Genomic DNA, 26,975 nt, shown 5'->3' with positions numbered 1-26,975 from the left:
ACATACCAGCACATTTATGTTGTACTACAACTGAAGTAGATTCAGCACCCTTCCTTGCACCACAAACCCACTTTCCAAAAATAACGGGGGGGGGGAGAGACACACACAGAGAGAGACAGGCTCTGGGTGTTAAGAAAAGTTATGGACAAATGTGTTGGAAAGTGTGGTTTGACAATTGCTTAACATTACACTGAAATTTCCAGACTTACTGAGCATTGGTAGTGTGTGCTAGGGAGTTTCTAGAAACCAAGCAACATTTGTGATTTTTTAAATGGATAGTGAGTGTGGACGTGCCATGCTAAAAAGCATCCATTTTTATTTGTTTGCAGGGAGGTTAAACAGCCAGTGTGTCGAGCAAGTCTTCCCTGAGTGCATTTTCCCTGAACATTCTTGCAAAAAGTTCTCTCTATTTTGGTGTGTGTGTGTAAATGGAATTGTTCCGCAAGTGCTTCAATACAGCTTTACTTACCAGGCATGTGATTGAATCTCGCTAGAAAATAGAGACAGTCAATAAACTCCTATTGTGTAACCTGCCAGTAAACAAATCTGAATGAAGGCTCAATAAACAGCCCCCCTGGAAGTGACCCAAGGGCCTTGAGCCAAACTGGATGCAGCAGGGACGGGAACCTGCGATCCTGGACATTTTGCACTCCAGTCATACCTCGGTATTGGCCATCCTAGCTGGGAGCGGGGCATGGGATTACAACCACCCCTGGAGAGACGACAGACTTAGGTTCCCCACCACCATTCCTTCCGAAGGATTGCGTGGGTTGATTCAGGCCCTGGAAAGGCGGATCGCCATGGTTGCGTCCTTTGTGCTGCGGGGAAAGCACGGCAAAGCGAAACTCGCCTGCAGGAAAAAGCCTACTAGCGTTTGGAAACCGAGCGCCAGGCGAGAATAGAAACCGAAAGTGCCATGTCCTATAAGAAGCGGCCGGCGGAGTCGCCTTAGCCAGTGGCAAACGAAGCAGTCGGTAAGAACGGAGTCTTGCTCCGGCGTCCAGGAAAAACAAAACTTCCAAGAGCAACGGGAGAGATTGCTTGGCTTTGGTTTTGTCTATTTTGGGGGAAAGCAACAGCCACGATCGCCCTTCCCCACGTGCAGGCGGGGCGGTCCTCCTGACCGAGCGAGAGAAAAAGCTTCTTGGCAGCGCGAAGAGACCCTGGACAGCAGAATGGAAGCGGCGGCTCCCTCCCACGACGAGTGCATCCTGTACCTGATCTTCTGCTTCAGACGGCGGATCAAGAGCAACATGCGCGTGGCCCCCGTGCTGGACCTGATGCCCTCTTTGCCCCACGAGGAGAAAGATGCTATCCGAGCCGTGGCGGACCACCACGGGGACGTGGAAGCGGCCGAGCGGCTCCTGCGCGCCCTGGAGAAGGACCGCCGCCCGGCCGGCCTGTGCCAGGAATTCTACGAGGCGCTGTCGAGGGGCGGCTTCAGCGCCGCCGACTACGTGGACCCCAGCATGAGCGAGCTGCCCTCGCCTTCCCTCGAGGCCATGGACGACACGGGCAAGTTACTGGTGAACTTGTTCTCCAGCACACTCGTGGAGAAGCTGAGAGCCACGCAGGTGGCCGAACTGTGCCTGAGGGAGCAGCTTTTTACCGACGAGGACGTGGAGCGGGTAGGTAACGCTGCCTGAAACAATTCGTCCATGATCCACCCCCCCTCCCACTCAAAAGAGAGAGAGAGAGGGAGGTACAGTATTTGGGTATATATCATAGGATCACAGAATTGTAGAGCTGGAAGGGACCACAGGGGTCATCTAGTCCAACCCCCTGCAGCACAGGAATCTTTTGCTCAAAGTGGGGCTCGAACCTACCAGCCTGAGATCAAGAGTCTCGTGTTCTATATCGACTGAGCTCTCTCTTCTCTCTCTCTCATCACTTCACATGTTTAGGGTAAGTTTAGACGGTCCATCCCCACATTAAGATCAGGTTACATGTCGCTTTCAACATTCATTGTCAAGGGGGATTTATTCTTTCGTGGCGGTGGGTTTTTTGTACTTACTTTTATTGTGCGTTTTGTGCTTTTATCTTGTATTTTTATGTTGTGAACCACCCTGAGATTTACAGGTTGAAGGGCGGTATAATTAATAAACAAACAAACAAACAAACAATTCTGTGGAATCGACTGGCAAAAGGCTTTCCTTGGACTGCACCACTTGAAGCTGGTGGCGGCAGGGTGGAATTGCAGGTCTGATTGCTACCTAGTGTTGCTGTGTTGTTGTTTTTCCCATACAGTCGTACCTTGGAAGTCAAACGGAATTTGTTCTGGAAGTCCATTTGACTTCCAAAACATTTGGAAACCAAAGCACGGCTTCTGATTGGCTGCAAAAGCTCCTGCAGCCAATTGGAAGCCACGGAAGCTCTGTCGGACGTTTGGGTTCCAAAGAACATTTGCAAACCGGAACAGTCACTTCCCGGTTAGCGGTGTTTGGGAGCCAAAACGTTTGAGTCTCAAGGTGTTCGAGAGCCAAGGTACGACTGTATTTGGGAAATAGGCATTCTGCAGACAAATATTCAGGGCAGTCTGTCTCCTGACAAGTTATTTATTACATGGAAGGATTCTTCCCCACCTGCACAGAACATTCTGTCCCCATCGTAGTCCTGGAATAGTACAGCGCAGGAAAAGCTTTACATTTTGATTCACACTCAGAAACACTCCATTTCTCACAGGTAGCTTGAATAATGGGTGTGACAAGTTCCTTTCCCAGAAGAAACTGTGAACGTGAAATGCATCGTTACTGGTCCAGGTTGTGCTGTTGCCCACGGAAATTGCATTTTTGAAAACACAGGCCTTATGAGCCCCTTTCTCACTAACGGTTATACCAGCCTGGGGTCCTCCATATGATATGGACTACAACTCCCACCAGCCCCAGGCACCATGGCCATTCTTGCTGGAGTTGATGGGAACCATGGTACAAAGGAGCAAGAGAGGACCATACTATGGAACGCTGGTTTGCACACACCCAGCTTCCCACGGAAATACCTTTAATCCAGTATTTCCTCTGCAAGGCAATAAAGGAACCTATTTTATAGGTACAGCCGTACCTTGGTTCTTGAACACCTTGGTACTCAGACGTTTTGGCTCCCGAACGCCGCAAAACCTGGAAGTGAGTGTTCTGGTATGCGAATGTTTTTCGGAAGCCGAACGTCCGATGTGGCTTTAGCTTGAGTCCAGGAAGCTCCTGCAGCCAATTGGAAGCTGCGCCTTGGTTTGCGAACGGACTTCCGGAACGGATTACTGTGATACATCTTACAGAAATATCAGTGTGAGTATTCCTTCCATCCTCCCTTTTCTTTTAACCCAGATCAGAGCCAAAGATGCAGCAGCAGGGAATGCAGCAGCGGTGAGGGAGCTGCTAGGCAGAGTAGTGCAGAAGAAAGAGTGGCTGTCGCCATTTCTGCAGGCCCTGGGCGGATCTGGGCATGAAGAGGCCGCAAATATCCTAAGTGGACATAAAGAGGGTAAGAAAAACGATCTTACAGTTTCGAAAAGCTGTAGTTCTTAGACTTCCCTTTGTACATGAAGGGTCTGCAGTTGCTCTGGGGAAACAGAAACACAGGGCTTACCCACACTTAACCTTTCCCCTGCACTTTCCAGACTCTGTCTGCACTTGAAAGCTCTGTGTCCAAGCACTCATTTCTTTCTATCTCTCTTTGTTCCGGAGTTTTCCCTGTGAAAACCCACTCTTTAAAGCTGAATTGGAGCAAATGGGAATCCACGGAAAACTCAGATTGGCACTTGCTCCGATTGAGCGCCAAAGAGCAGGTGTTTGCGTGGAAAGCTCTCACTCAAAAAAGGAGAGCAATTGGACACAGAGCTTTAAAAGTGTTGAGGGGGCAGAAGGTGTGAATAAACACATGCTGGGAACTGCATATGTGTAAATTTTGACATGAAAGCTGCAGTCCAATGTATGTACACATCACATGTTAAAAATTATTGAACTCTGTGAAACTTACTTCTGAGGAGATGTGCACAGGAATGTGCTGTAAGAAACAATACATTTAAAACACGCTTATACAATTTTAAGCAACTGCCCAAGATGGTAGACCAAGACATGACTTTACCTGATTTTTGGCATGACAGATCCAAACTCAAAAATTACACCATCCATTTGAACATCATAGTATTTATTGGTTTCTAAAAATCCCAGGCAGCACCAGGCACTTCCCACTAGTGCTTAATAAAACTCAATAAATACATTTAAAAAACAAACATACATGCCTACTTTCCCTCCTACAGCACCTTGGTCTGCATTCACCTTGGGGAAAACGATAGAAGATCTGGGCACAGCTCTTCCAACACCTTGCTTCAAATTTGAGTTTAAAATGTGACATTGCTCTACCTTGTGGTTTATCTCCCTGCCTTGTTGTGTCCCCACATTGTCTGTTTTGCTCGCCTGCGTACGGGGGCTGATCTCCGATGTTGCAACGTAACATTTTGTTTCATGTGAACAGAGCAAATAGTCAACGGGATGCCTGCAGGTGAGACTATGGGCACCGAGGAACCTCATGTACCTGAGAATCCAAAGCAGGGTGCTGAGTTGGGGTGCAGCTTCACCCGTGAGGAGAATGCCTCAGAAGAATCGTGTGGAGGGAGTTCTGCAGTTTCAGGTAACCTGTCAGCTCTTGCTTTTTTAAACAAAGCTTATTTATTTACTTTGTTGCAGCATGGGAGCTGCCCTGTAGTGGAGCTCCCAAAGTGGTTTACCAGCACATTAAAACAAATTGGGTGGAATTTTTCAAGCTGAAAAAGGTTCCCACCTGTCCTCAGGATGGAGACATCTGTTTTCAGACTTGCTCTCTTGCACTCTTTTGGTAAGCTCAGCATTGACCAGTAGGTGGCATCCTTACCAATTCGTTGTTAGGAAAGTGTGGTTGGTTTTTTACCGCACCATTTGATGCATGTTTACTCAGAGGCAAGCCCTGCAGTGGCAAATAATGCTTTACCCCCTAGTAAAATGTGCTTAGGATTGCAGTCTTAGGCAAATACTTTCTTGCATTACTGGCTTATGTAGTCTGATCAGGTCGCATTGTGACCTATGTTTAATTCTAGATACAGTATTGCATTCAAGGTTGTGTCGCTAGTATTAAGCAAGAATTTCAGAGCTGGTAAATCTAATCAGGCAAGGGCAATATAAGCATTTTGAGCACATGGAAAGGTTCAGGTTTGCTTCAGCTGATTCACCTAAGATAGCCTGAGCTGTGTGAACAGCACATTCCCCTCTCTAGGTGCTTTGCTGAAAATGAGATTAGAGGGAGACCGTTTTGGTCTATCAAAATGCGGAGCACATTAAACTATGATAGAAGTAACTGCATATCACAAAATATTTACACCCTCATTTCTGAATTGTGTCTTCCAGATTCTGACGTCAGTTTGCTGGATGCAAGTGTCAATGATGTGAGCGAGATTGTCGGTCGGGGCAGCCTCGCCAACGGTGATTCAGGTATATGACATTCTCCACGGAACTCTATTTAAAATGTGAAACCTTTACACTATCTGTTGAGGGATGGTATTCTTGAAAGGACTGCTTCAGGATATTTAGCCGAGATTTAAAACTACTTAATTTTATTTAATGGTGACTTTTGAGTCTTTTATATGTTTTATGCTTCTAATATGTCTGGAATACCAATGATTTATGGATTCCACCCCCCTTTTTCCTTTCTCTTTTATGATTTTACTGTCTAAATTATGCCGACAAAGGCTGGGCGAATGAGAATTTAAGCCACATCATTGTAGGCCAGGCATCCCCAAACTTCGGCCCTCCAGATGTTTTGGACCACAATTCCCTTCATCCCTGATCACTGGTCCTGTTAGCTAGGGATCATGGGAGTTGTAGGCCAAAACATCTGGAGGGCCGCAGTTTGGGGATGCCTGTTGTAGGCTGTCGAGGTAGAAACCACGGCGCTCTTCTGTCTAGCATTGTGAGCAAAATATTATCAAAATGAATGCGTGAGATCAGAACTGCTTGAGGATCAGAGAGAAAGAGAGTGTGGATTCTGTTTCTCCATCCTGCCCCCAAGATTTGCTGCTTGACGGAATGTAGGATTTCCCCTGCTTCCCCTGCTGTGCAAGAAACAAGAGGTCCGAGACAGACCACCACCTTCCTCTTAGCACTGTTTTGTACCAAAAGGGACGGGCAGCACCCACCCATTGGCCCAAAGCCCAGTGGCTGATGGCAGTTTGTTTGCTTTTCCCAGTAAGGAGCCCATCGCAAGTGCCAGCTGCCCTGTGGGTTGCATTCGAAAGGCACTCGTCACCTAGAGGATGTTTATAGCAGGCTCGGAGGAAAGCTGTAATTTGGGCAGCAGGGTGCGTGTGTTCTTCCCTCCCAACTCAAGACGTAAAATTGTAAATATTTGTTGGCGACATTCAAAGCCTTGGAGACAGACAGGATGCAAATATCAATTTAAGGAAGGGCAATTTGTAATTCTCTGTAATTCAGCACAGCTCTTGGGATCCTTCAGTTTTTCGGACGAATAAATGTTATTAATACTTAGTAGTTTGGTTTGTATTGGACCCACCCAATTTATTTGATAAATTAATATCCCTCCCTTCCTCCCAGGATGCTGAACTAGATCCGGCAGGTCCATCTTAGGTCCTTATGGTTAGAATGTTGGAAATAAGACCTGGGAGGCCAGGCTTCAAATCCCCACACAGTCATGAAGGTGACCTGGGGGGCCAGTCACTCGCTCTCAACCTAACCTACCTCACAGGGTTGTTGTGCGGATAAAATGGATATAATTCTAGTCAGTAACAGGCCACATTCTTTTGACAAGATCATAAAACATCAAGCAAACCTAAATTCAATTGCTTTTACTGTTGTTACTCATAAAATTGTATACCACTGAATGCAAAGATGACCTTTCAGCAGTTTACAAATACAAAATTTTTAATTGAATAACTTGATTAGAATACGGAATACTTTAAAAGATACCGTCATTAAAATGCACAATAGAACCACTTCATTCAAATGTTGAAATATGAACAACCATGATTAATATTTGAATTGCTCCTGCTCACCTGCCAAGAATTGCCCTCAGTGGCTGGTTGGGCTTGTTCTGGATACGACCCTTGAGCTGAAAAAGGTTCCCACCTATGGCGTACAGGATTGGAGCCTTAAATTGTGCATCCCAAGAATGAATTGACACCAGCTGTGATGCCCAAAGGAAATTCTAGTAGCCCATCAGCCATATGTTGTGGCCTGAAAGGTGTTCGCACAAACAGTTCTGCAGTTGTGGGGAGAAGGCAGGAGTTATCATTGGTCAAAAAACAGGGGCATCTCTGGCTTGCGCCTAAATCTGCATGGCGGAAATTATAGAGGAGGAGGAGAATGCTTTTCTATTTCTTGGTCTCTCTCACCTGCAGATGATGCTGAGGATGAAGAGACAAGAGTTTCACCAGAGCCAGAGCTGACTCTCAGAGACTACCAGATGGAGGTTGCCAAGCCTGCCCTGGAAGGGAAGAATATTATCCTGTGCCTCCCTACAGGCAGTGGCAAGACCCGAGTGGCCGTCTACATTGCCAAAAACCACTTGGATAAGAGAAGGGAAGCCGGAGAGCCTGCAAAAGTTATCGTGCTTGTCAACAAGGTACGCTGTCCACAGGTTCTCAAACTGGGCCCCATGAACTACTAGTGGTCTGCGATGTTAGGAGGTCCTCAAAAAGCTTGTAAAACCATCGAGAATATCTGTACCTGGCCCTGTGCTCGATGTACTTTTTTTCTGACAGTTAAGATCGAGGTTGTCTTTGAACCAGGGCTGGGTTATCAAACAGGCTAATAAGACCCTAGTCCAAGGTTTCCCAAACTTGGGTCTGCAGCTGTTTTTGGACTACAGCTCCCATCATCCCTAGCTAGCAGGACCAGTGGTCAGAGATTATGAGAGTTGTAGTCCAAAAACAGCTGGAGACCCGAGTTTGGGAAACCCTGCCCTAGTCTACAGCCAATGATTTTCATAAAAATGATGTTGATGTGGCCTCTCCTTAAAGCATTACCAGAAAGTTGTAAAATTGTGCCTGCACCAAGGTGCCCAACAAAACTTCAAGCAGTCCAACGGGGCGGGGAGACAGTTTTGAGAACTGCTATGCTATCTGCTTATAGGTGAAACTCGGAAAATTAGAATATCGTCGAAAAGCGCATTTATTTCAGTAATGCAACTTATTATTTATTATTTTTCTTTTGATTTTTACAAATGCTTTCTTTTGGAAATTCCACAGTAATAAAACAAATAGTTACAATAATACAAAAATAAACATTGCTATTACATTTCATTAATTACATTTCATTTATAACTGACCCACCTAACGATAAATAATTACAATTACAACAAATAAAGGCTTGACATATCTTGCTTTGCATGTCATGCATCTATCTCATATATTGGTTTCACCTTTTAAATTGCGTTACTGAAATAAATGCACTTTTTGACAATATTCTAATTTTCCGAGTTTCACCTGTACAGGTATGTGAGTCATGCAAGCACAGAACTGTAGGATGGCAGGCATTTTGGTTCCAAAATAACGAAATCCTTCATTCTGAGCGGAAACACAGTTCATATTCCTGCCTTGCAGGGGGTTGAACTAGATCAGGGGTCAGCAATCTTTTTCAGCCGGGGGCCGGTTCACTGTCCCTCAGACCCTGTGGGGGCCAGACTATATTTTGAAGAAAAATATGCCCCACAAATAACCCAGAGATGCAATTTAAATAAAAGCACACATTCTACTCATGTAAAAACACACTGATTCCCGGACCATCTGCGAGCCGGATTTAGATGGCGATGCGGCCGGATCCGGCCCCCGGGCCTTAGTTTGCCTACACATGGACTAGATTATCCTCAGGATCCCTTCCAACTCTACAGTTCTGTGATTCATGTTAGCTGGGGTAAGCTTGCATAACCTTTGGCCAAAACCATTTAGCGGGCTTTGGATGCTATTGTGTAGTTTGCAAATGCACAAAGAGCTTAAACAAAGGTCATTATTACAGAAGGGGCTTAGTTGTATCCCCAACTCTTGGTTGGAAATCTTTTCCTAGGTGCCATTGGTGGAGCAGCATTTCCGGAAAGAATTTCACCCCTTTCTGAAGCATCAGTATCGAGTCATTGGGCTGAGCGGTGCCTCTCAGCTGAAAATTTCCTTCCCTAAAGTTGTCACAGATAACGATGTCATTATCTGCACAGCTCAGATCCTTGAGAATGCATTGCAAAATGCAGACCAGGACGAAGAAGAGGGAGTTCAGTTAAAAGGTATTTATTGTGGATAACGGTGTGCCTGTCCGTGCTTCTGAGGCCCTAAACACATTTTGTTTGTGTGCCTTTAGAAACATGCTTAAAACAGACACTTAGATTTTGGAAGAAAAGAAGCCGCTAGATCTCAAACTGGGACATGCTTCTTGTGGAATGCTTTAATCATCATCAATAACAATTGATGGGAGCTTCCAACACATAAAAACATAATAAAACGTCAAACATTAAAAACTTCCCACTACAGAAGTGCCTTCAGATGTCTTCTAAAAGTTGTGTAGTTCTTCATCTCCTTGTCATCTGATGGGAAGGCATTCCACAGGGAGGGCACCACTGCCGAGAAGGCCCTTTGCCAGGTTCCCTATAGCTTCACCTGTCCACTTTTTTCAGACGAACTTCTGAGTAGACCTTGTTAGGATTGTGCACTGTGCATTATGTCTCTCAGGGCCAAACTAAGCAGACTGCCAATCTGGACTGGGTTTATTGCAAGCAACCAGGTGTGTGTGTGTGTTCTAATGGAAATGGGGGCCCTAATCCCAAACAAAAGTTGTAATCCTTCCTGGGACTTTATGGTGAATGGCTGGTAAGACACCTTATTAAACAAATAAATGTTTTTCCTCAGCGTTCTCCCTGATCATCATTGATGAATGCCATCACACTCAGAAGGAAGGGGTGTATAACAATATCATGCGCCAATACTTAAAAGAGAAGAGGGACAATGAGAAGCGGAGGAAAGAGGGCAAGCCGTGTTCTCCACAAGCTCAGGTTCTGGGACTGACAGCTTCACCTGGGGTCGGAGGTGCAAAAAATGCGGCAAAGGCTGAGCAGCATATTTTGAAAGTAAGTCACCATGGAAGGTCAAGTCTGGATCCAACCCAATAGGGGGGATGTGGGGCAGATTGATACAGAAAAATTCAATCTCCTATTTTATGTAACAAAAATGAGTCAAATAATAATTTTTTGGGCTTGATGCATGGCATAACTAATCAATTTTATAATACCAATCAAAAGAACCATTAAAGTTAGAAGATAATGACCAGTAAAAAAAAAGGGGGGGGTTGTATCATTCTGCCCCACCTACAGGGCACTTTGATACATTTGTCGGGGCACTTTGATACAAAGCGTAAATTGTATGAGAACAGTAATTATTTGCAAAAAATTAATGAAAAAAACAATTTTTATTGTGAGAGATCATAATCAGCCTTACAATTTGTTACTTGAAATCTAAATTACGTATCAAAACTAACAGTGTTTCACACATCATAGACTTTATGGCAGGTTTTCTTAAAAAAAACACCAAAACTTATTGTATATTAATCTTTCCTCAAACACCTATCCATTTTTTAAAAAAAACTTTGGAAAAACTTAAAAAGTATAAGAACTCACATTAGGTAGTTAAAAATAGTAATTTAAACAGAATGCTTATAAAAAACAAGATAATTACTTAACGTTTAGCTCCTATTGCACATTATTTCCCCTTAAGTCCATAGAAAAAGTATAAAGAGATGATGTGCCCTTCGGGAAATTTGGTTTTGGCAATGGCAAAACAGCATCCTTGGAATCAACACTTGCCTTATCTTCTACAATGGGGAAAACAAACATACAAGATCCTGGTTTTTTCCTGAGATATGACACTTGATAATCAGTCATACCTGTATTTAGAAATGACTTCGGCCACGTAGTAAACAACAGTTTTTTTTCTTTTCAAATTTAATGAGTTTAGAGATTTCATGCAAACTTGTATATTGGGGCACTATTGTACACTAGCAGGGTTTTTATATGTATCAATGTCTTAGTGTATCAAAGTGCCCCAGTGAACATTTTCAAAAAAAAGACTTAACAATTATTAATAAAACCACTGAACTTATTTTAAAATCATGTGTAATCCTGATGACTGCGTGGAATAACTTGCCTTTGGTATTTTTAAATCTTAACTAAATGAACAGTGTTGGATCGCTTTGACATTTCACACAATTTTGTAGTTGGCCATACTAAAAACACACCTACACTCGTCAAACGCCAGCGGCTAACTGGCGGGCAGCGCGGTTGCAACTGTTGTACTCACACATGTATAGACATGTTTTAGTGATGTCGTGACACAAATAACATTTCTTGATACATATTGAAATATTGTTGGTGTATCAATGTGCCCCGTGCGTCAATGTGCCCCGCTTCCCCCTATATTTTGTTGAATTAGGATTTGACTGCTTTTTTAAATTTATTGTTGTTGGTTGGTTGTTGTTTTTTTTTTTTTAAAAAAAAAACAATAACCAAACAATAACAACATTAATTTGCCTATTTGCAAAAGCGGAGATGGGAGGATTTGGAAAAGGCCAGCTGGGAATGAGAAAACCAGAGGATGAGGTAGCCAGAAATCAAAGCCACGGCCATAAATCTATAGTTTGGATTGGGCAAAACATTGTTATTGAAGCCAAAAAACCACTGTGCACATATTTATTCATGGCTGGGCACCCTTATTAATCATCTGAGGTAGTGAAAGCTTAATTAGAAAATATATGTTAAGATTGATTTCACGGGGAGAAATGTTACATCTTTAGGCAGCATTACTCACAAAATGCATGTGCCATGTCTGTAATAACCTTCTTGCTTCCAGATATGTGCCAATCTTGATGCAGATGGAATTATGACAGTTCAAGAACATGCCCCACAGCTGAAGGATCAGGTGAAAGAACCCTCCAAGAAGTTTGAGATTGCAGACAACAAGAGAAAGGTATGGATTCCCCCCATATATATATATATATATATATATATATATATATATATATATATATATATACACACACACACACACACACACACACACACACACACACATTTTTTACAATAACAAAACATACAAAGCAACTGACTTAACATATACATCCAACAAATCCAACAAAAACAAAATAAAAACATTCAATCTTATATTCCATGTCTTTGTCGACTTCCTCCTTTCCCCCCTTCTACGTTTCTATATATCACTTACTTAGCGCTTTCTAAATCTTAATAACATTCTATTTCTTGATTATCTATTCTAAATATTACTCTTAATCCCTTTTCAAACAAAAATTTCCAAAACCTCATGATATAATTTTAATCGTAAGAGCATAATATCATCTAATCATATATCTGAATCTAAACACATATAACATTTATCTAACTTACTCCTGCAACCTCCTTATACTTCCAAATCCTTTATTGAATTTTGTTAATCTTATAATTCTTTTCTAAATAAACTTTAAATTTCCTCCAATCTTCTTCCACTGATTTTTCTCCCTGGTCCCGGAGTCTCCCAGTCAGTTAGACAGTTCCATGAATTCTATCAGCTTCATCTGCCAGTCGTCCACCATAGGTATATCTTCAGATTTCCAATTCCTTGCTAGTACAATTCTAGCTGCTGTTGTGGCATACAGAAAAAAAGTAATATCTTTCTTGGGTAATTCCTTTCTTATAATATCAAGTAAAAAAGCTTCTGGATTCTTAATAAACGTGTTTTTTAACACTTTCTTCAACTCATTTTAAATCTTATCCCAGAAGCTCTTTACTTGGGGACAAGTCCACCACATGTGGTAAAAGGTTCCTTCTACTTTCTTACATTTCCAGCATTTATTATCCTGTTTGTGATACATCTTAGCCAACTTTACTGGTGTAAGATACCATCTATACATCATCTTCATCATATTCTCTTTTAACACATTACAGGCAGTAAACTTCATATAGGTATGAATTTTTGTTGTGGCTTTTTCTCGTTGAATTTCTTTCTTGTCTGCTTTTGCCTCTTCATAATAAATCTGGCGCTTCAGAAGCGAGCCCACCTTGAAGCAAGGTACTTCATGGGCTATGAGATTCAACTTCGGGTCTACTGTATCTAAGTCTGCTTCTTTCTCTGCCCCCTCCACCCCACCCCCAAACGGAACCAGCTATAACCTGTTTCCTTTTGGGCCAGAATTGAATTGGGTGGAATTTGCAAAGTCGCCTCCTCTGAGAGCATGAATCCTGCCACATTTCAGAAGGATAGCCATAGTGTTTTAACCACGAGGGCAGGCATTACAGTTTTAGAGTGTGTAAGAAAGGCATTCCCCCTTGTGTGCACCCTCAGTCAAACAGCCACCACAACAAAGCAAGACGAAATAAGTGAACCTATGTTTCTGTGGGCCACAAAATAACAAGCAGGAGTATGTATCCGTGGGCCACCGAAAACCATCCAGGGGACTTTCTGTGACCTGCAGTTTGTGTCCTTGCGTTATCACGGAAGCAAGACTTCATTTCAGTTGGAGGTTTCCATCTGTTTCGATATGCACACTATACAGAGAAAAGGAGGGGCGTCTTACCCATAGAGGCTAGTGGTGCAGGGCAAGTTCTGGAGGGTGCTAGGGAAGAGGCGGAGGCTCGACGCAGCGCCTCCCAGCATCAGCTCACTGCCCTTGTCCACCTCTGCCATGCCGCGCTGAAGCAGCGCCGCACCTGGAGCCTCCGTCTGCCATGGCCACTGTGGCACGAAGCGGCCAGCTGAGCTGGGAGGCGCTGCGTCCAGCCTCCGCCTCTTCCCCACCAGCGGAGCCGCCCTCCAGCCGCGGCCCGCCTCCTGCAGCCCCGTCAGCAGCACTTTCCTCCCTAAAAAACTCTGGGAAACGGGGAGGGAGCTTTGCACCACAGTGCCAGATATGCTTAAGACAGCCCTGGAGAGAAGTGTTTGTATATGAAAGGCTTCCTTTTTCAAAAAGCTTGGGAGAGCTTTCCGCACTGCAACCTGCCTTCTGCTCTTTCCATGCACCCAGGAAATACAAAACACCTTATTGTCGATTTAGCTTCCTCCCTACAACAGGCCCTAAGTTTTATGTAGAAGGGCTTAAGGAACAGCTAACCTGCTCCTCCTTCACTCCCTTTGTTGGACTCCCAATTCACATCAGTCCTGGCTAGCATATCCATTGGTCGGCGATGATGGGACTTGTAACCCCAAAAAAAATCTGGAGGACATCATGCTGGCTGCCCATGTTCTCGCTTCTAAATGGGGAAGGAATTAAACTTCAGGTAATGACTTTATGGCCCTGGTTTTAACATTTTCCTGGAAGTATTTGAGAAGCTAATTGGAGATGGGAGCCAGTGGCACCTCAACTCAACTCACCACCATAAATGAATTTGCCAGTCATGTTGCCTGCGAATGGCGACACTTTTCTCTGCACCTCTGTTGTATCCCGGCTGGCAACCTGGGGTCCATTTTCATGAGCCGCATAAGCATAACCATTCGTTGCTTGTTAATTGGCTTGCTGTGAAGTAATTGGGCCATTTTGTTCATGTCTAGGGGAGTATGTACTTTATATAAATTTTCTCTCAGTGATGATGTAAAACAAGGAATTCGTATCCCTTGTTGATGTTGGCAGAGTATCCCTTCCCTCATTAATGAGTGAGTGCCCGTGTTTTTCATTTTTAGGATCCGTTCAGAGAGAAACTCATAAACATAATGACAGAGATCCAGACTTATTGTGAATTCAACCCAAGGGCTGAGTATGGATCTCAGACCTATGAGCAGTGGGTGATTCAAGAGGAGAAGAAAGGTAACCATGTTTTAAAGTGTTTTGTAATATTTTACCAAACCTCCCAGACATCTGCCTGTTGGTTTGGTAAAATTTGTGTGTGTGTGTGTGTCCCTTAGCTGCCAAAGAAGAGCATCGCAAGCAGCGGGTCTGTGCAGAGCATTTGAAGAAATACAACGATGCCTTGATGATTAATGACACCACCCGAATGATGGATGCGTATAAGCATCTCAAAAGCTTCTACACGGAAGAAAAGAGTAAGAAGATGGCAGTGAATGAACACAATGAGGATCAGCCAGGAGCATCAAAACCAGATGAAACTGATGCATTTCTTATAGCTTTGTTTTATGGTAAGCATGAGACCCTTGGCAAATTGCCATACGTTCTTCCACTAACCTCTGTGCAAATGAAAATAAGAACCAAAAGCCGACCATTGCTTGTAGTTAGGTCACCCTTTCCAGAATATAGGGGCTTGAACATAGTGGCTGACAGGGACACAGTGATGACATCAGAAATTTGCATCTGTGGGACTCCTTTGCTTTAGCATCCTAGGTTATTGCGTGCTGCCTTTCACTTACAGCAGAGATGGGAAGCCCAAATGTTGCTTGATTTACTGATCCCAATAGCCTCGCCCAGCATGGCCAGTTGATGAAGGGATTTCTCTGGAGCAGGAGCAGTTGGGGTGGGGGTGCTTATAGGAACCTCCCATATCGGGAGTTGCTACAGTTTACCAGGAGGGATAGGGGAAAGGGTGAATTCAGTGTGGTGCAAATGCATGGACTGCAGTGCTAGATCAGTTCCACCAGAGCATTTGCACTGCACCAACCTTGTCACTGCCTCTCCCTCCCAGTAAGCCACAGGGGTATAAATTGTTGTTGTTGTTGTTGTTGTTGTTGTTGTTGTTGTTGTTGTTGTTGTTATTATGCCTGTCCCACTGTCCACTGCTTTTCTGAAAGGCCATAGATTTCCCATCCATGGCTTACATCACGCATCCCCAAACTCAGCCCTCCAGCTGTTTTGGGACTACAGTCCCCATCATCCCTGACCACTGGTCCTGTAAGCTAGGGATGATGGGAGTTGTAGTCCCAAAACAGCTGGAGGCCTGAGTTTGGGGATGCCTGGCTTACATAGTAAGGGGAATATCAGTTAAAGCATATCCTTAATGAGAAGCCCTGCCACCTTTCCCTCTTAATTGTGACACTCAAAACACATACACACCCTTTTATTATTAAAGCTTAATTAATTGTTCCTTAATTAGTAGTTTGCAGCTAATTGGTGTGATGGAGAAGAAGGTTGATCAAGCAATAAAATGGCAGCACCAGATTCAGAAATTAGCATCTGACTGGTCTTGCCCATCAGCCTTCCTTCCTTCCTTCCTTCCTTCCTTCCTTCCTTCCTTCCTTCCTTCCTTCCTTCCTTCCTTCCTTCCTTCCTTCCTTCCTTCCTTCCTTCCTTCCTTCCTTCCTTCCTTCCATTGTTTGCCGATGAAATCTTTCAAGTTTCACTAAGTATCATTTATTGCTTATTTGTTGAATTGTATCCCACCTTTCTACCCAATGGTGCTCAAGGTGGTGACAAGTATGAAGCTTTTATTGAGTATGATGGCCTTACTTATTTTTTATTTTTGTACAGACTAAATATCTGTACTAGCATTTCTGTGTTGCAATGAAGCCATTGTGATCCTATATTGAATGTTGGTATTTGCTATGTGCTATAGGCTATAAATCACATATACCCAACAGGTTACCCTCCAGAGGATGTTGGACCCCCCCTCCCAACTCTGGTCATCCCCAGCCAACATGACCAATGGTCAGGGCAGATGGGAGTTGTAGTCCAATAACTTCTGGGGGGTGACAAGTTAGGTTCAGTGTTTTATTCATTTATGCCTGTTCTTTTTAAAGCCAAAGAGAGGGAGCTACAACATTTAACCAGAGAAGCAAAATATGAAAACGAAAAGCTGACCAAGCTGCGTAGAACATTAATGGAAGAATTCACAAAGACATCTGAGCCCAGAGGAATCATTTTCACAAAGACTCGGCAAAGTGCTGTTGCTCTCCATCAGTGGATTGAAGAGGACCCAAAATTTGAGGACGTTAAAGTGAAATCTCACTATCTTATTGGTGCCGGACACAATAGTGAGTTTAAGCCCATGACTCAGGTAAAGAATGAAGGTAAAATGTATTATCATATTTTTCTTTACCACGCAGTTGGGAGGGAAGAGATTCTCTGATAGGTGAAGTAGGAATCCTTACCTGTTCTCATCCTGACTATTTGATTCGGTGAGTACTTGAATAAACCCCCAGGAATAAGCGGTAATAGATCCAAAAAGTGATATTCTTGGAGAAAGTCAATTGTAAGATTAGCATCTTGCCCGCTTCATTTTTCTCCTGTAATCTGGTGTCAATACAAAAATCATAGCTGCCAAGTTTTCCCTTTTCTCGTGAGGAAGCCTATTCAGCATAAGGGAATTTCCCTTAAAAAAAGGGAGAACTTGGCAGCTATGACAAAAATAGGAGGGCAGTTCCTTCTGCCGCAAACAAGCCCAAAATCCCATTTTTGTTTCCCCACTTTGTGCTTTTTCTATTTAAAAAGAAAGGGCAGCCAGAGCAGCAAAGAGGAGGAGTGTGATGTAACACGAGGGTTCGAGGAAGGCTGCCTCGTGGCCTACAAAGTCCCCTCCTATGGACACCTGATAGTCTGCCGCACTGTTCAGCCACGTCCCAAGCTGGGATCTGAAGCTGCTCAGGGCCAGAAGCTGAAGTAGCACCCCTAGGAAAGAAGTGAGAAGATGCCAGGCAGTGCGACACTAGCACATCTTGTGCTTGGACCTCTAGCTGTGCAAATCCTTGACGAAGAAGTGCAAGGATGCCAGGGAAGGAGAAAATGTAGGAGGCGAGCAGTTCTTGCCCACCAAAGTCTACTCCAAGCCTTCGGGGAGAGATGGCTAAGAAGTAGAATGCAACAAGACTTGGGGAGGGGTCCTTTGGTTCTGACTCTTCTTTCTCGCCCATTATTGATGGGGGAAAGTGGAATTCACAGCTTTTCAGTGAATAAATAGATTCCAATGGAGAACATTCAGGATAGGTAGCTAGTTGGAAGAAAGGGCTAGAAATGCCACCATGCCTCCTCTGATTTATCCACTTCCAGCATTTAGTACCAAGAGGCTTGTTGTAGAAGGAAACCCAAAGAAAGGCCATGAAAACCTAGAGATGCTCCTCTAACAGCTAAGCTTTTCCAGAAAGAGGAAGATTCTACTTAGTACCTCCAAGCAGTCAAGTAGGGGGAAAGGACAGAGGACCGTGTTTAAGAGCAGATCTCATGTGAAATCCGTAAGAAGCTACTTGGAATTTTACTAGTATAGTATCTTTTTGAGGTGGGTTGTGTGTGAAACTGTATTTGTGTCTCCTGTCCATCAATCCCAGTTGAGTTAGATCCCCCTACTGTAGAAGAACCAGTATTATCCATTCAAAGCTTTTGAGAAAGTTTATGCCCTGTGTTATGGTTGCTGAAAGTTGGGCTCCTTTGTAAATTGGTTCAGAAGCAATGTTGGATATGTAAGTGCAGAAACTTTATGCGCAACTCGCCAAACCCCCATGACTTGCTGATTAGGTGTCAAATGCATTTTTCCTTCCATTAATGAACATGTTTGCAACGTGTTTCCACAGAATGAACAAAAGGAAGTCATTGAAAAATTTCGTGCTGGAAAAGTCACCCTCCTTATTGCTACTACTGTGGCAGAAGAAGGCCTGGATATCCCGGAATGTAACATAGTTATCCGCTATGGCCTTGTTACCAATGAAATAGCTATGATGCAGGTATGCCCCATTTGTATGTTTAGATTTCTTTTCTCCCTGATCACCCTAGAGATTATGTTTTGCAATCCTAAAGGCCATATGATGCTGGAGGAAATAAATTTGATTTTAGGAATCAATTATTAGGGATGTTGCTTGAATCGGTCATTGAAGAATCAGTCAAGAATCACGTGGGACTTGCAAAATAATGTTGTTGCAGTAGAATTCTCCTTTTCAGTGTGCGGTGCAGCTGGCCATGCCATCTTCCAGAACACTCCATTTCATTCTCCCTTCTCTGTTTTAAATGTTTTGTCTCCACCCTGCATTTTGTGACCAAGAATTCTCATTCCTAGTCAAGCTGGTTTTGGTAGGGTTCCCTGCTCCCATTAGAGACTTTTGCCCTCAAGATGTTTTGTACTTCTACAAATCTTGGGGTTCCCCAAGCATGTGAATATCCCACCTCTTACTTCTTAGTAGCTCCATTTTTTTGCTTTAATCCTGTTGGCACTCATACACTCAGTTTGTTGTTAGTAGGAATGATATGGTGAAGGCATATCAGATGGTTCTCCTCTTCCACAGTCAGCATGGAAACACAGGGTTTCAGCATCTTAGAAGGGTAGTCATTTTATTTTCCTGGCTAGTAACTATTCATTTATTTAAAACATAGGATTTCTAAACAGCTTAATATTTCAAAAATTTCTTAAGTGGTATACAGTGTAGAAAAAACAAGAGTATTATTAAAACAAAATACCACCTAAAATCATTTTTTTAAAAAGCAGCAGTATGAAAGCACATAATAATAATTTATTATTTATACCCCGCCCTTCTGGTTGGGTTTAAGAGTAGCTCAAACAAAAATTTGTGGGGTTAAATCACATGAAACTGCCCAATCTTACGGGTTTTTCTGTTTCATCTCCTGCAGAGAAAACGGCATTCCATTCAGAAAATGCCCATTTTGTGCATATATACAGAAGCATTGTACACAGATAAATACATTAGCAGGGTTTTAGGATTACTTGTAATTTTGTTATGAATGGACAATAGGTAATTTAAATGATTTTCAAAGTTAACAATGGACATTGATAAATAATGGAACCAAGGAAGGGACTAGGGGGAGTCAATTTGTTTTGTACCATTTTGATTTTGTATTGATGCTGTTTTTATTTCTGTTTTGTTTTGTTTGGGGTGAAATTAATAAATTGTTATCAGAAAATGCCCATTTGGGGGTTGCTGCCCTATGATATTCTGTAGGGCAAGGGTGCCTTGAGTAGAATTTCCCCGGACGATTTATCTTACAGGCCTACACAGGTGCAGGCAGTCTTTCAGGTAACCTGGTCCCAAGTTATTTAGGACTTTATATGCTAACAATAAAACTTTGAACAAGACCAGGGAGCGGTGATTGGCAGCCGCTGCAGTTCCTTTAGCACAGGTGTGGGTTAAACCACAGAGCCTAGGGCTTGCCAATCAGAAGGTCGGCGGTTCAAATCCACGCGACAGGGTGAGCTTCTGTTGCTCAGTCCCAGCTCCTGGCAACCTAGCAGTTCGAAAGCATGTCAAAGTGCAAGTAGATAAATAGGAACCACTACAACGGGAAGGTAAATGGCATTTCTGTGCGCTGCTCTGGTTCACCAGAAGCAGCTTAGTCATGTTGGCCACGTAACCTGGAAGCTGTATGCCGGCTCCCTTGGCCAATAATGTGAGATGAGCGCCACAACCCCAGAGTCGGTCACGACTGGACCTAATGGCCGGGGGTCCCTTTACCTAATACGTGCACCTTTGTGGGCTTCTTTACAACGCTTGGTCATGGGGCGTAGTTTGGTCTTTGGATTGCTTTAGAGTGGGAACTGGAAGAAGTTCTTTGCTCAGAGTTATTATGCTTCTGAATTCCAAGGTTCTAGAGGGAGTCCTGTTGTCTTGTAGGTTTATTACTTGTAGGCTTTTGGGGAGCATCTCGCTAACCTGCTGGAAACGAGATTTGTAGCTTGATCCAGGATCGCTGCTCACCCCTTCGGGAGACCCCGAATCCTGCTTGTATGTACACCTGAATGTGCACTGTATCTATTTATCTATTTATCTATTTGCCTTGTCTGTTCCAGGCTCGTGGACGAGCTCGAGCGGACGAGAGCACCTATGTGCTTGTGGCGTCGGGGGAATCCGGAGCTGTTGAACGTGAAAGCGTCAACATGTTCCGCGAGAGAATGATGCACAAAGCAATCGGACGTGTCCAGGACATGCCCAGAGAAGAGTATATACGTAAGGTAAACGGCCCGTACCGTAGCTGAGGCTGCTCTGGTTCTAAAAAGAGCTGCCACGTTGGGTCTTTAACTCGCAAAAGTATGTTGGGAGGGAGCCTCGTGGCTGCCCCTCCTTGCATCCTTTGGCAGGGAACAGCCCCCCCACCCCCACCCCACCCTCCTGCTTTATAATACCAGCAACAGGTTGCCTTCTCAAATAAAGGAAAGCTCTGGGCTGATGTGTGAGGCCAGCAGATTGGGGTTCTTTGCTCCCCCGCTTCCCCAGAACTGACTGCTTCTGCTGGCATCAAATGGATCTGAGAGGACCAGATGGTTGAAAGAGTAAGAGGAGCTCAGGAAAAATCTGTGGCCTTCTGTGTGAAACTACCCAGTGCGCTTCATGGCCCCCGGTTCCTAGTCCGACACTCAAACCACTCCTTTATTCTGGTTCACTTACTTTTGCCAACCTATGATACAGGATTGCAACAAGATAAGGCTTTGAACGTGGGGCAGGGCGAATGGTATGCAAATCCTAAGTGGCGGTGTTACTATCATTGTGGTGTTTCTCTTTATTGTACTTCAGTTTGGTGGTTCTCTTAATCTTTGGCTGATTGATATTCCATAGGGAATATTGCCTGGTGCCTTCATTATACATCTTTAGGCGCTAGGAAAAGATGTTGCTTTTTAACCAGGGCTTTGGTTGATCTGATTTACATCCTATGTAAATAATAATAATAATAATAATAATAATAATAGCCTTTTAAATGTGTCTGAAGGGGGGGCTATTGTTTTGCTGTCTTGTTTTACTTATTTACTTGTTTTTATCCTATATTTTATTCTGTGAACTGCCCTGAGATCTTATGATGAAGGGCAGTATATAAATCTGATTTTTTAAAAATTATTAATTAATTAATTAATTAATCTTAGTGTGTCTGCCCCATTTACATATAAAGCCTGAAGGTGGGTATCTCTCATCTTGGCTCTCCTACAGTGAGAATGCAAAGTTAAAAGAGGCTGAGGGAAAGATTCCCAGTACGTTTCCGAGCACAATTCAAAGTGTTGGTGTTGACCTTTAAAGCCCTAAACGGCCTCGGTCCGGTATACCTGAAGGAGCGTCTCCACCCCCATCGTTCTGCCCGGACACTGAGGTCCAGCTCCGGGGGCCTTCTGGCGGTTCCCTCACTACGAGAAGCCAAGTTACAGGGAACCAGGCAGAGGGCCTTTTCGGTAGTGGCTCCCACCCTGTGGAATGCCCTCCCACTAGAGGTCAAAGAGAACAACAATTACCAGACCTTTAGAAGGCATCTCAAGGCAGCCCTGTTTAGGGAAGCTTTTAATGTTTGATGGATCTCTGTATTTTAATGTTTGATGGATTTCTGTATTTTAGAATTTCTGTTTTGTTGGAAGCCGCCCAGAGTGGCTGGGGGAACCCGGCCAGATGGGCGGGGTATAAATAATAAATTATTATTATTATTATTATTATTATTATTATTATTATTATTATTATTATTATTCTCATCCCCTGCCTTATACACAGATGGACCAGTTTAGTTTAGCCTTGAGAAAAGCAGATGGAGCAAGTGTACCCATATATTTTTGGTTCAAACATTCTTAGCTGTAAAAAATAATAATATGAGGGTACATTTTTTTCTTTTTTAGTTTAAAATAATTGCATGTTACTAACTGGAGTGCCTGGCATACTATGGTCCATGGGGTCACGAAGTGTCGAACACGACTAAATGACTAAACAACAACAACAACTGCTTGTTGATTTGAAGTTTTTTGATTGCTTTATACCCAGATGGGCGGGGTATAAATAATAAATTATTAAATTATTATTATTATGTAGTGCTGCTGCTGCTGCTAATTTCTGTTTCAGGTGTCATATTGTCTTAAATCTTTTATTTTGTGTTGGAACTCGCTTTGGGATTGCGTCCATGGCGAAAAGCAGGGTCTACACATTTAAAAAAAATAAATAGAAATAAAATAGATCCATATTAACCTGTAAAGCGCCCTAAGAATATGGAGGGAAAGGGAAGAGTCATTACCTGTTGTGGCAAATTATAAACTAAATAAGATGTATAGATCAAAGTAAGCCAATATAACATAGGTGGTTTGTTTTAGTACTGTGGTTACTTGGTTAATAGACAGAAAAACAAGAGTCGTTTTCAAATGCCTCTTGAATCGGTTTCCTCACATGAAGTGTTCAGGTTCACCTCAGACTTGTAACTTCTTCTTTTGGAGCAGGGGGTAGGCGGACGGATGACTTCATATGCACTTTGTTCCTCCATTAGATACGAGACTTTCAGCTGCAAAGCAAGATGGAGGCCAAAATGAAGGCTAGGAAAGAACAGTCAAAGAAATGCAAGGAAAACCCATCTTTGATCAAGTTCCTCTGCAAAAACTGTACCAAGCTGACCTGTTCAGGAGAAGACATACAGGTCATTGAAGACATGCATCATGTCAGCGTCAAAACGGAATTTGCGTAAGTGTCCTGCTCAGGGCTCTTGGTAGAGAAGCCTTTGTATTATTTAGGCAGCCAAGAGCAGTAGGAATGCCCAGAAGTGGAAAGGGGGTAGAACACACCTTCCCTTGCCTGCCTGGCCTTTCACTGCTGTCACCTGTATTATCCTAATTCTTACTTGTCTATCATTTTAGGGGCCTTTATATTAAAAGGGAAAACAAGACTCTGCAAGCAAAAGCAGCGGATTATCAAACCAATTGGGAAATTATCTGCAAAGATTGTGGACAAGTAAGTGTCTTGTTACGGGCTTCTAAATTTTGGTTGTCCTAATAATCAGCGATTGTTTTACTCAGTTGTCATCCTTCATTTTTTCCGCCAGGTTTGGGGAAATATGATGGTGTTCCGAGGCCTAGACCTGCCTTGCTTGCAAATAAAAAATTTTGTGGTTTCGTTCAACGACAAGAAAACTCCTGTCAAAAAGCTCTTTAAAAGATGGGGCGAGCTGCCTGTCAAGTTTCCAGATTTCAGTTATGCGGATCATTGCATTTCCAGTGATGATGATTAAGAAGGCTTGAGAGAGAGAGAGAGAGAGAGAGAGAGAGAGAGAGAGAGAGAGAGAGAGAGAGAGACTCTAAGGCATGTGGAGATGCTAAGATTGCGCACTCAGGTTCTTAATAGGGAAAAGTTTACCCGAGCATGTTTATGACGTGAGGACCACAGCACCAAGCAATGGCCTGTATGCGTGGCAAGAGCTTTCTTTTCGCATCAAATTCTGAGTAGAGTCAGTTCATGCTTTGAGCTGTGAGTCACAGAGTGGGAAGGAATAGTTGCGTGATGCCCACACATGTATAAATTAGCTCAACAATGTGGAATTGCCAAGTGCAGCCAAAAGCTTCTGCGGAGAGTCATTTTGCTTGGGAGTTTGCATTCGACCCTGCAGTGGCTGTCTAGGGTGGACCACAACGTCATCAGACCATGTGGAACCATGTCTCTAATCGGCAAACGGCATTAAATGAAACCCGTGTTACCAATTATTCTATTGCCCAATATGCAGCTGATGCTATATTCAAGTTCCTGTGCATTTCATCAATAAAAGCACATTTCCTAAATTGATTTGTGATCAAACTTTAACAAAAGAGGCTGATGTTTTTCTGAATCTAGTATCGTGTTTATGTTACATATATATATATATTTCAGCTACAAAATGTTTTGCACTTTAGTACCGGGCAGCTTGTTGCTCAATGTTCCGGTTAAATAAAAATAAAATAAAATAAAAAAATAGGCCGTTGGTGACTTTCTGTTCTCTCTCTTTTAAACTGTTTTTGACTGCAATCCTAATCCCATTTAACAGGGAATAAACTCACCAGGACTTATTTCTGAGTAGAGACCTATAGGATTGCACTTGTTAGTTTATTGACTTAAGTCAGGCATGGGGAATCTGGCTATGCTGCTGTTTGCCGTATCTACTACTCCCATCGGCCCTATAAAGCATGGCCAGTGGCATAGCATGATGGGAGTTGTAGTTCAGAAACAGCTGGCGGGTCAAAGCTGTAAATGCACCAGCTGTAAATGCAAAATGATGTATTCTCAGAAGGAAAAAGAGTATGGATTTATACATTAGGAAGCCTGGGGCACAGGTGAGTAGCATTCTTGGGGAAATTGTGTATTTATAACATCTTGGATAAAAGAGAAAGCATTGTTAAACATGTTATTAATATTACCATAAAGAAGCAAAGTGAAAGGGCACGTATCTTGGCACTTGTATGTACAGTATGTGGATTGTATTCACTCTGCGATGCATCTACACTAGCTGTTTAATTTGGAGTGGGCATCATTCATTCCATTTAAAAAAAATTAGTTCAGATTTTTATAGAGAATTCAGATTAGGTTGTCCCTTCTGGTATTTTTCATGTTGCTTCCCTGTCTTTCTGAGATAGTATTTTTGTCTTAAAACACAATTATAGTGCAAACCTACCCAGTGTAGATTTGCAAAGAATTATTGGGGCTTTTAGGGCCACTGTCACTTTAATTAGTAGTAGTATTGTCGTGTCATTAGTTCTTACACCAAAAAAGACCCTGATTTGCATAAGATATGTATATGGTAAAAAGGTAAAGGACCCCTGACAGTTAAGTACAGTCGCGAACGACTCTGGGGTTGCGGCGCTCATCTCGCTTTACGGTCCTTGAGAACTGGCGTTTGTCTGCAGACAGTTTTTTGGAGTCATGTGGCCAGCATGACTAAGCCACTTCTGGCGCAATGGAACACCAAAACCAGAGCAGCGCACGGAAACGCCGTTTTTTTACCTTCCTGCCACAGCAGTACCTATTTATCTACTTGCACTTTGACATACTTTCAAACTGCTAGGTTGGCAGGAGCTGGGACCGAGCAACGGGAGCTCACCCTATCATGGGGATTCAAACCGCCAACCTTCTGATCGGCAAGCCCAAGAGGCTCAGTGGTTTAGACCACAGCGCCACCCACGTCCTATGTATATGGTAATGTACATTAATAGATGCAACTGCCAGCTGCAATTTAAATAGAAATACAGTGCCATAAAGGGGGAAATGCCAAGCTTGGATGCCTGCTCAGGCTACTGGCAGGGTGCTGCTCCAGGCTCCCTTGTATTTTTATGGTTCCTCTTTCTTTTTCAACAAAAAAACAAACAAACCACAACAACCACATACAAAGAAAATTATACACAACAACAATATCAAATCCATGAAATGGGATTCTCCCGTTACTTCCCTCCCCTGGTTCCTTAAATTCCCTTTTCAACTGCGTGTCATTTCTACCCCAAATTATTTTTTCTACCTCAAATTTCCTATATTCTGAAATTACACGTGTTCTTAAAATCCTGTTTAAATGTATTAACCTGTTTACAATACTTTTGCAAATATATAATAAACATTTCCCATTCTTTTAAAAAAATTATCTTGGTTCCTTATCTTTAAACTAGACTTGGCCAGAGCAAACCACAAACATATAGAGGGGAGCAAAATAAAAAAATTCCTTCAGCAGCACCTTAAAGACCAACTAAGTTTTTATTTTGGTGTGAGCTTTCGTGTGCATGCACACTTCTTCAGATATCAGTGTATCAGTGTATCTGAAGAAGTGTGCATGCACACGAAAGCTCATACCAAAATAAAAACTTAGTTGGTCTTTAAGGTGCTGCTGAAGGAATTTTTTTATTTTGCTTCGACTCAGACCAACACGGCTACCTACCTGTATATAGAGGGGAGAACAGGGCTGTCCTGTGCAAAGGAGGACAGCCAATCTTAATTCCATCCATTCGTTGCTACTAACTTAAGTCCCTCTTGTGCAATTGGCTTTCCTTTGGATTCGGGCCTACCTCTTTAATGCAAAGCAGAGCTGGTGCTTTTTAAATAGATTCTTAAGAGGCAAGTTCAGCTGGTAGCAAGAGTAAGACAACGGGGCGGGGGGGGGGAGAGAGGCTGGTTCACGAACAGGCCTGTGAGAAGCCTCCCTGCCCCCCCCCAAAAAAAAACTCAGAGAAAGCAAAGCTCCCCCACCTGCCTGCTTTGCTCAGTATGGTAGTGAAGGAAAGGAGGTCTTCTTCTCTTCCAAGGCCTTCCTGTGAGCAGATGTTGGATAAAGTTGCTCCTCGGTTGCAGGAGGTAAGGGAAAATGGCAACCTCGCAGCGAGGTAGACTTCTAGTTAACACATGCACAGTTTGGGTGGCA

General features: G+C 43.2%; 1 protein-coding gene across 1 annotated transcript; it reads left to right on the top strand.

Annotated features, from left to right (window-relative positions):
* The first annotated feature begins 591 nt into the window (after window positions 1–591).
* IFIH1 (interferon induced with helicase C domain 1) lies at window positions 592–25,691 on the top strand. The gene is made up of 16 exons (XM_035132608.2): window positions 592–1,628; window positions 3,318–3,474; window positions 4,468–4,623; window positions 5,373–5,456; window positions 7,379–7,602; window positions 9,042–9,252; window positions 9,872–10,089; window positions 11,864–11,980; window positions 14,681–14,804; window positions 14,903–15,133; window positions 16,685–16,941; window positions 18,449–18,598; window positions 20,671–20,832; window positions 23,103–23,293; window positions 23,467–23,560; window positions 23,652–25,691. Exons 1-16 carry the CDS (start codon window positions 1,176–1,178, stop codon window positions 23,835–23,837), a joined length of 3,015 nt encoding a protein of 1,004 aa, XP_034988499.2. The 5' UTR covers window positions 592–1,175; the 3' UTR covers window positions 23,838–25,691.
* Window positions 25,692–26,975: the final 1,284 nt, after the last annotated feature.

Source organism: Zootoca vivipara, chromosome 1 (assembly GCF_963506605.1).
Source record: "Zootoca vivipara chromosome 1, rZooViv1.1, whole genome shotgun sequence".
Taxonomy (NCBI): Eukaryota; Metazoa; Chordata; class Lepidosauria; order Squamata; family Lacertidae; genus Zootoca; species Zootoca vivipara.
Note: the sequence above shows the minus strand (reverse complement) of the source record. Positions and strands in the feature narration are given on the sequence as shown.

What these genes read in the sequence shown, in the direction of transcription:
- IFIH1 (XM_035132608.2), top strand. Translation starts at nt 1,176, where the DNA reads ATGGAAGCGGCGGCTCCCTCCCACGACGAGTGCATCCTGTACCTGATC. An exon ending in GAGAAGAGTATATACGTAAG is followed by an intron (nt 20,833 to 23,102) that starts GTAAACGGCCCG and finishes TTCCTCCATTAG; the next exon opens with ATACGAGACTTTCAGCTGCA. An exon ending in TCTGCAAAGATTGTGGACAA is followed by an intron (nt 23,561 to 23,651) that starts GTAAGTGTCTTG and finishes TTTTTCCGCCAG; the next exon opens with GTTTGGGGAAATATGATGGT.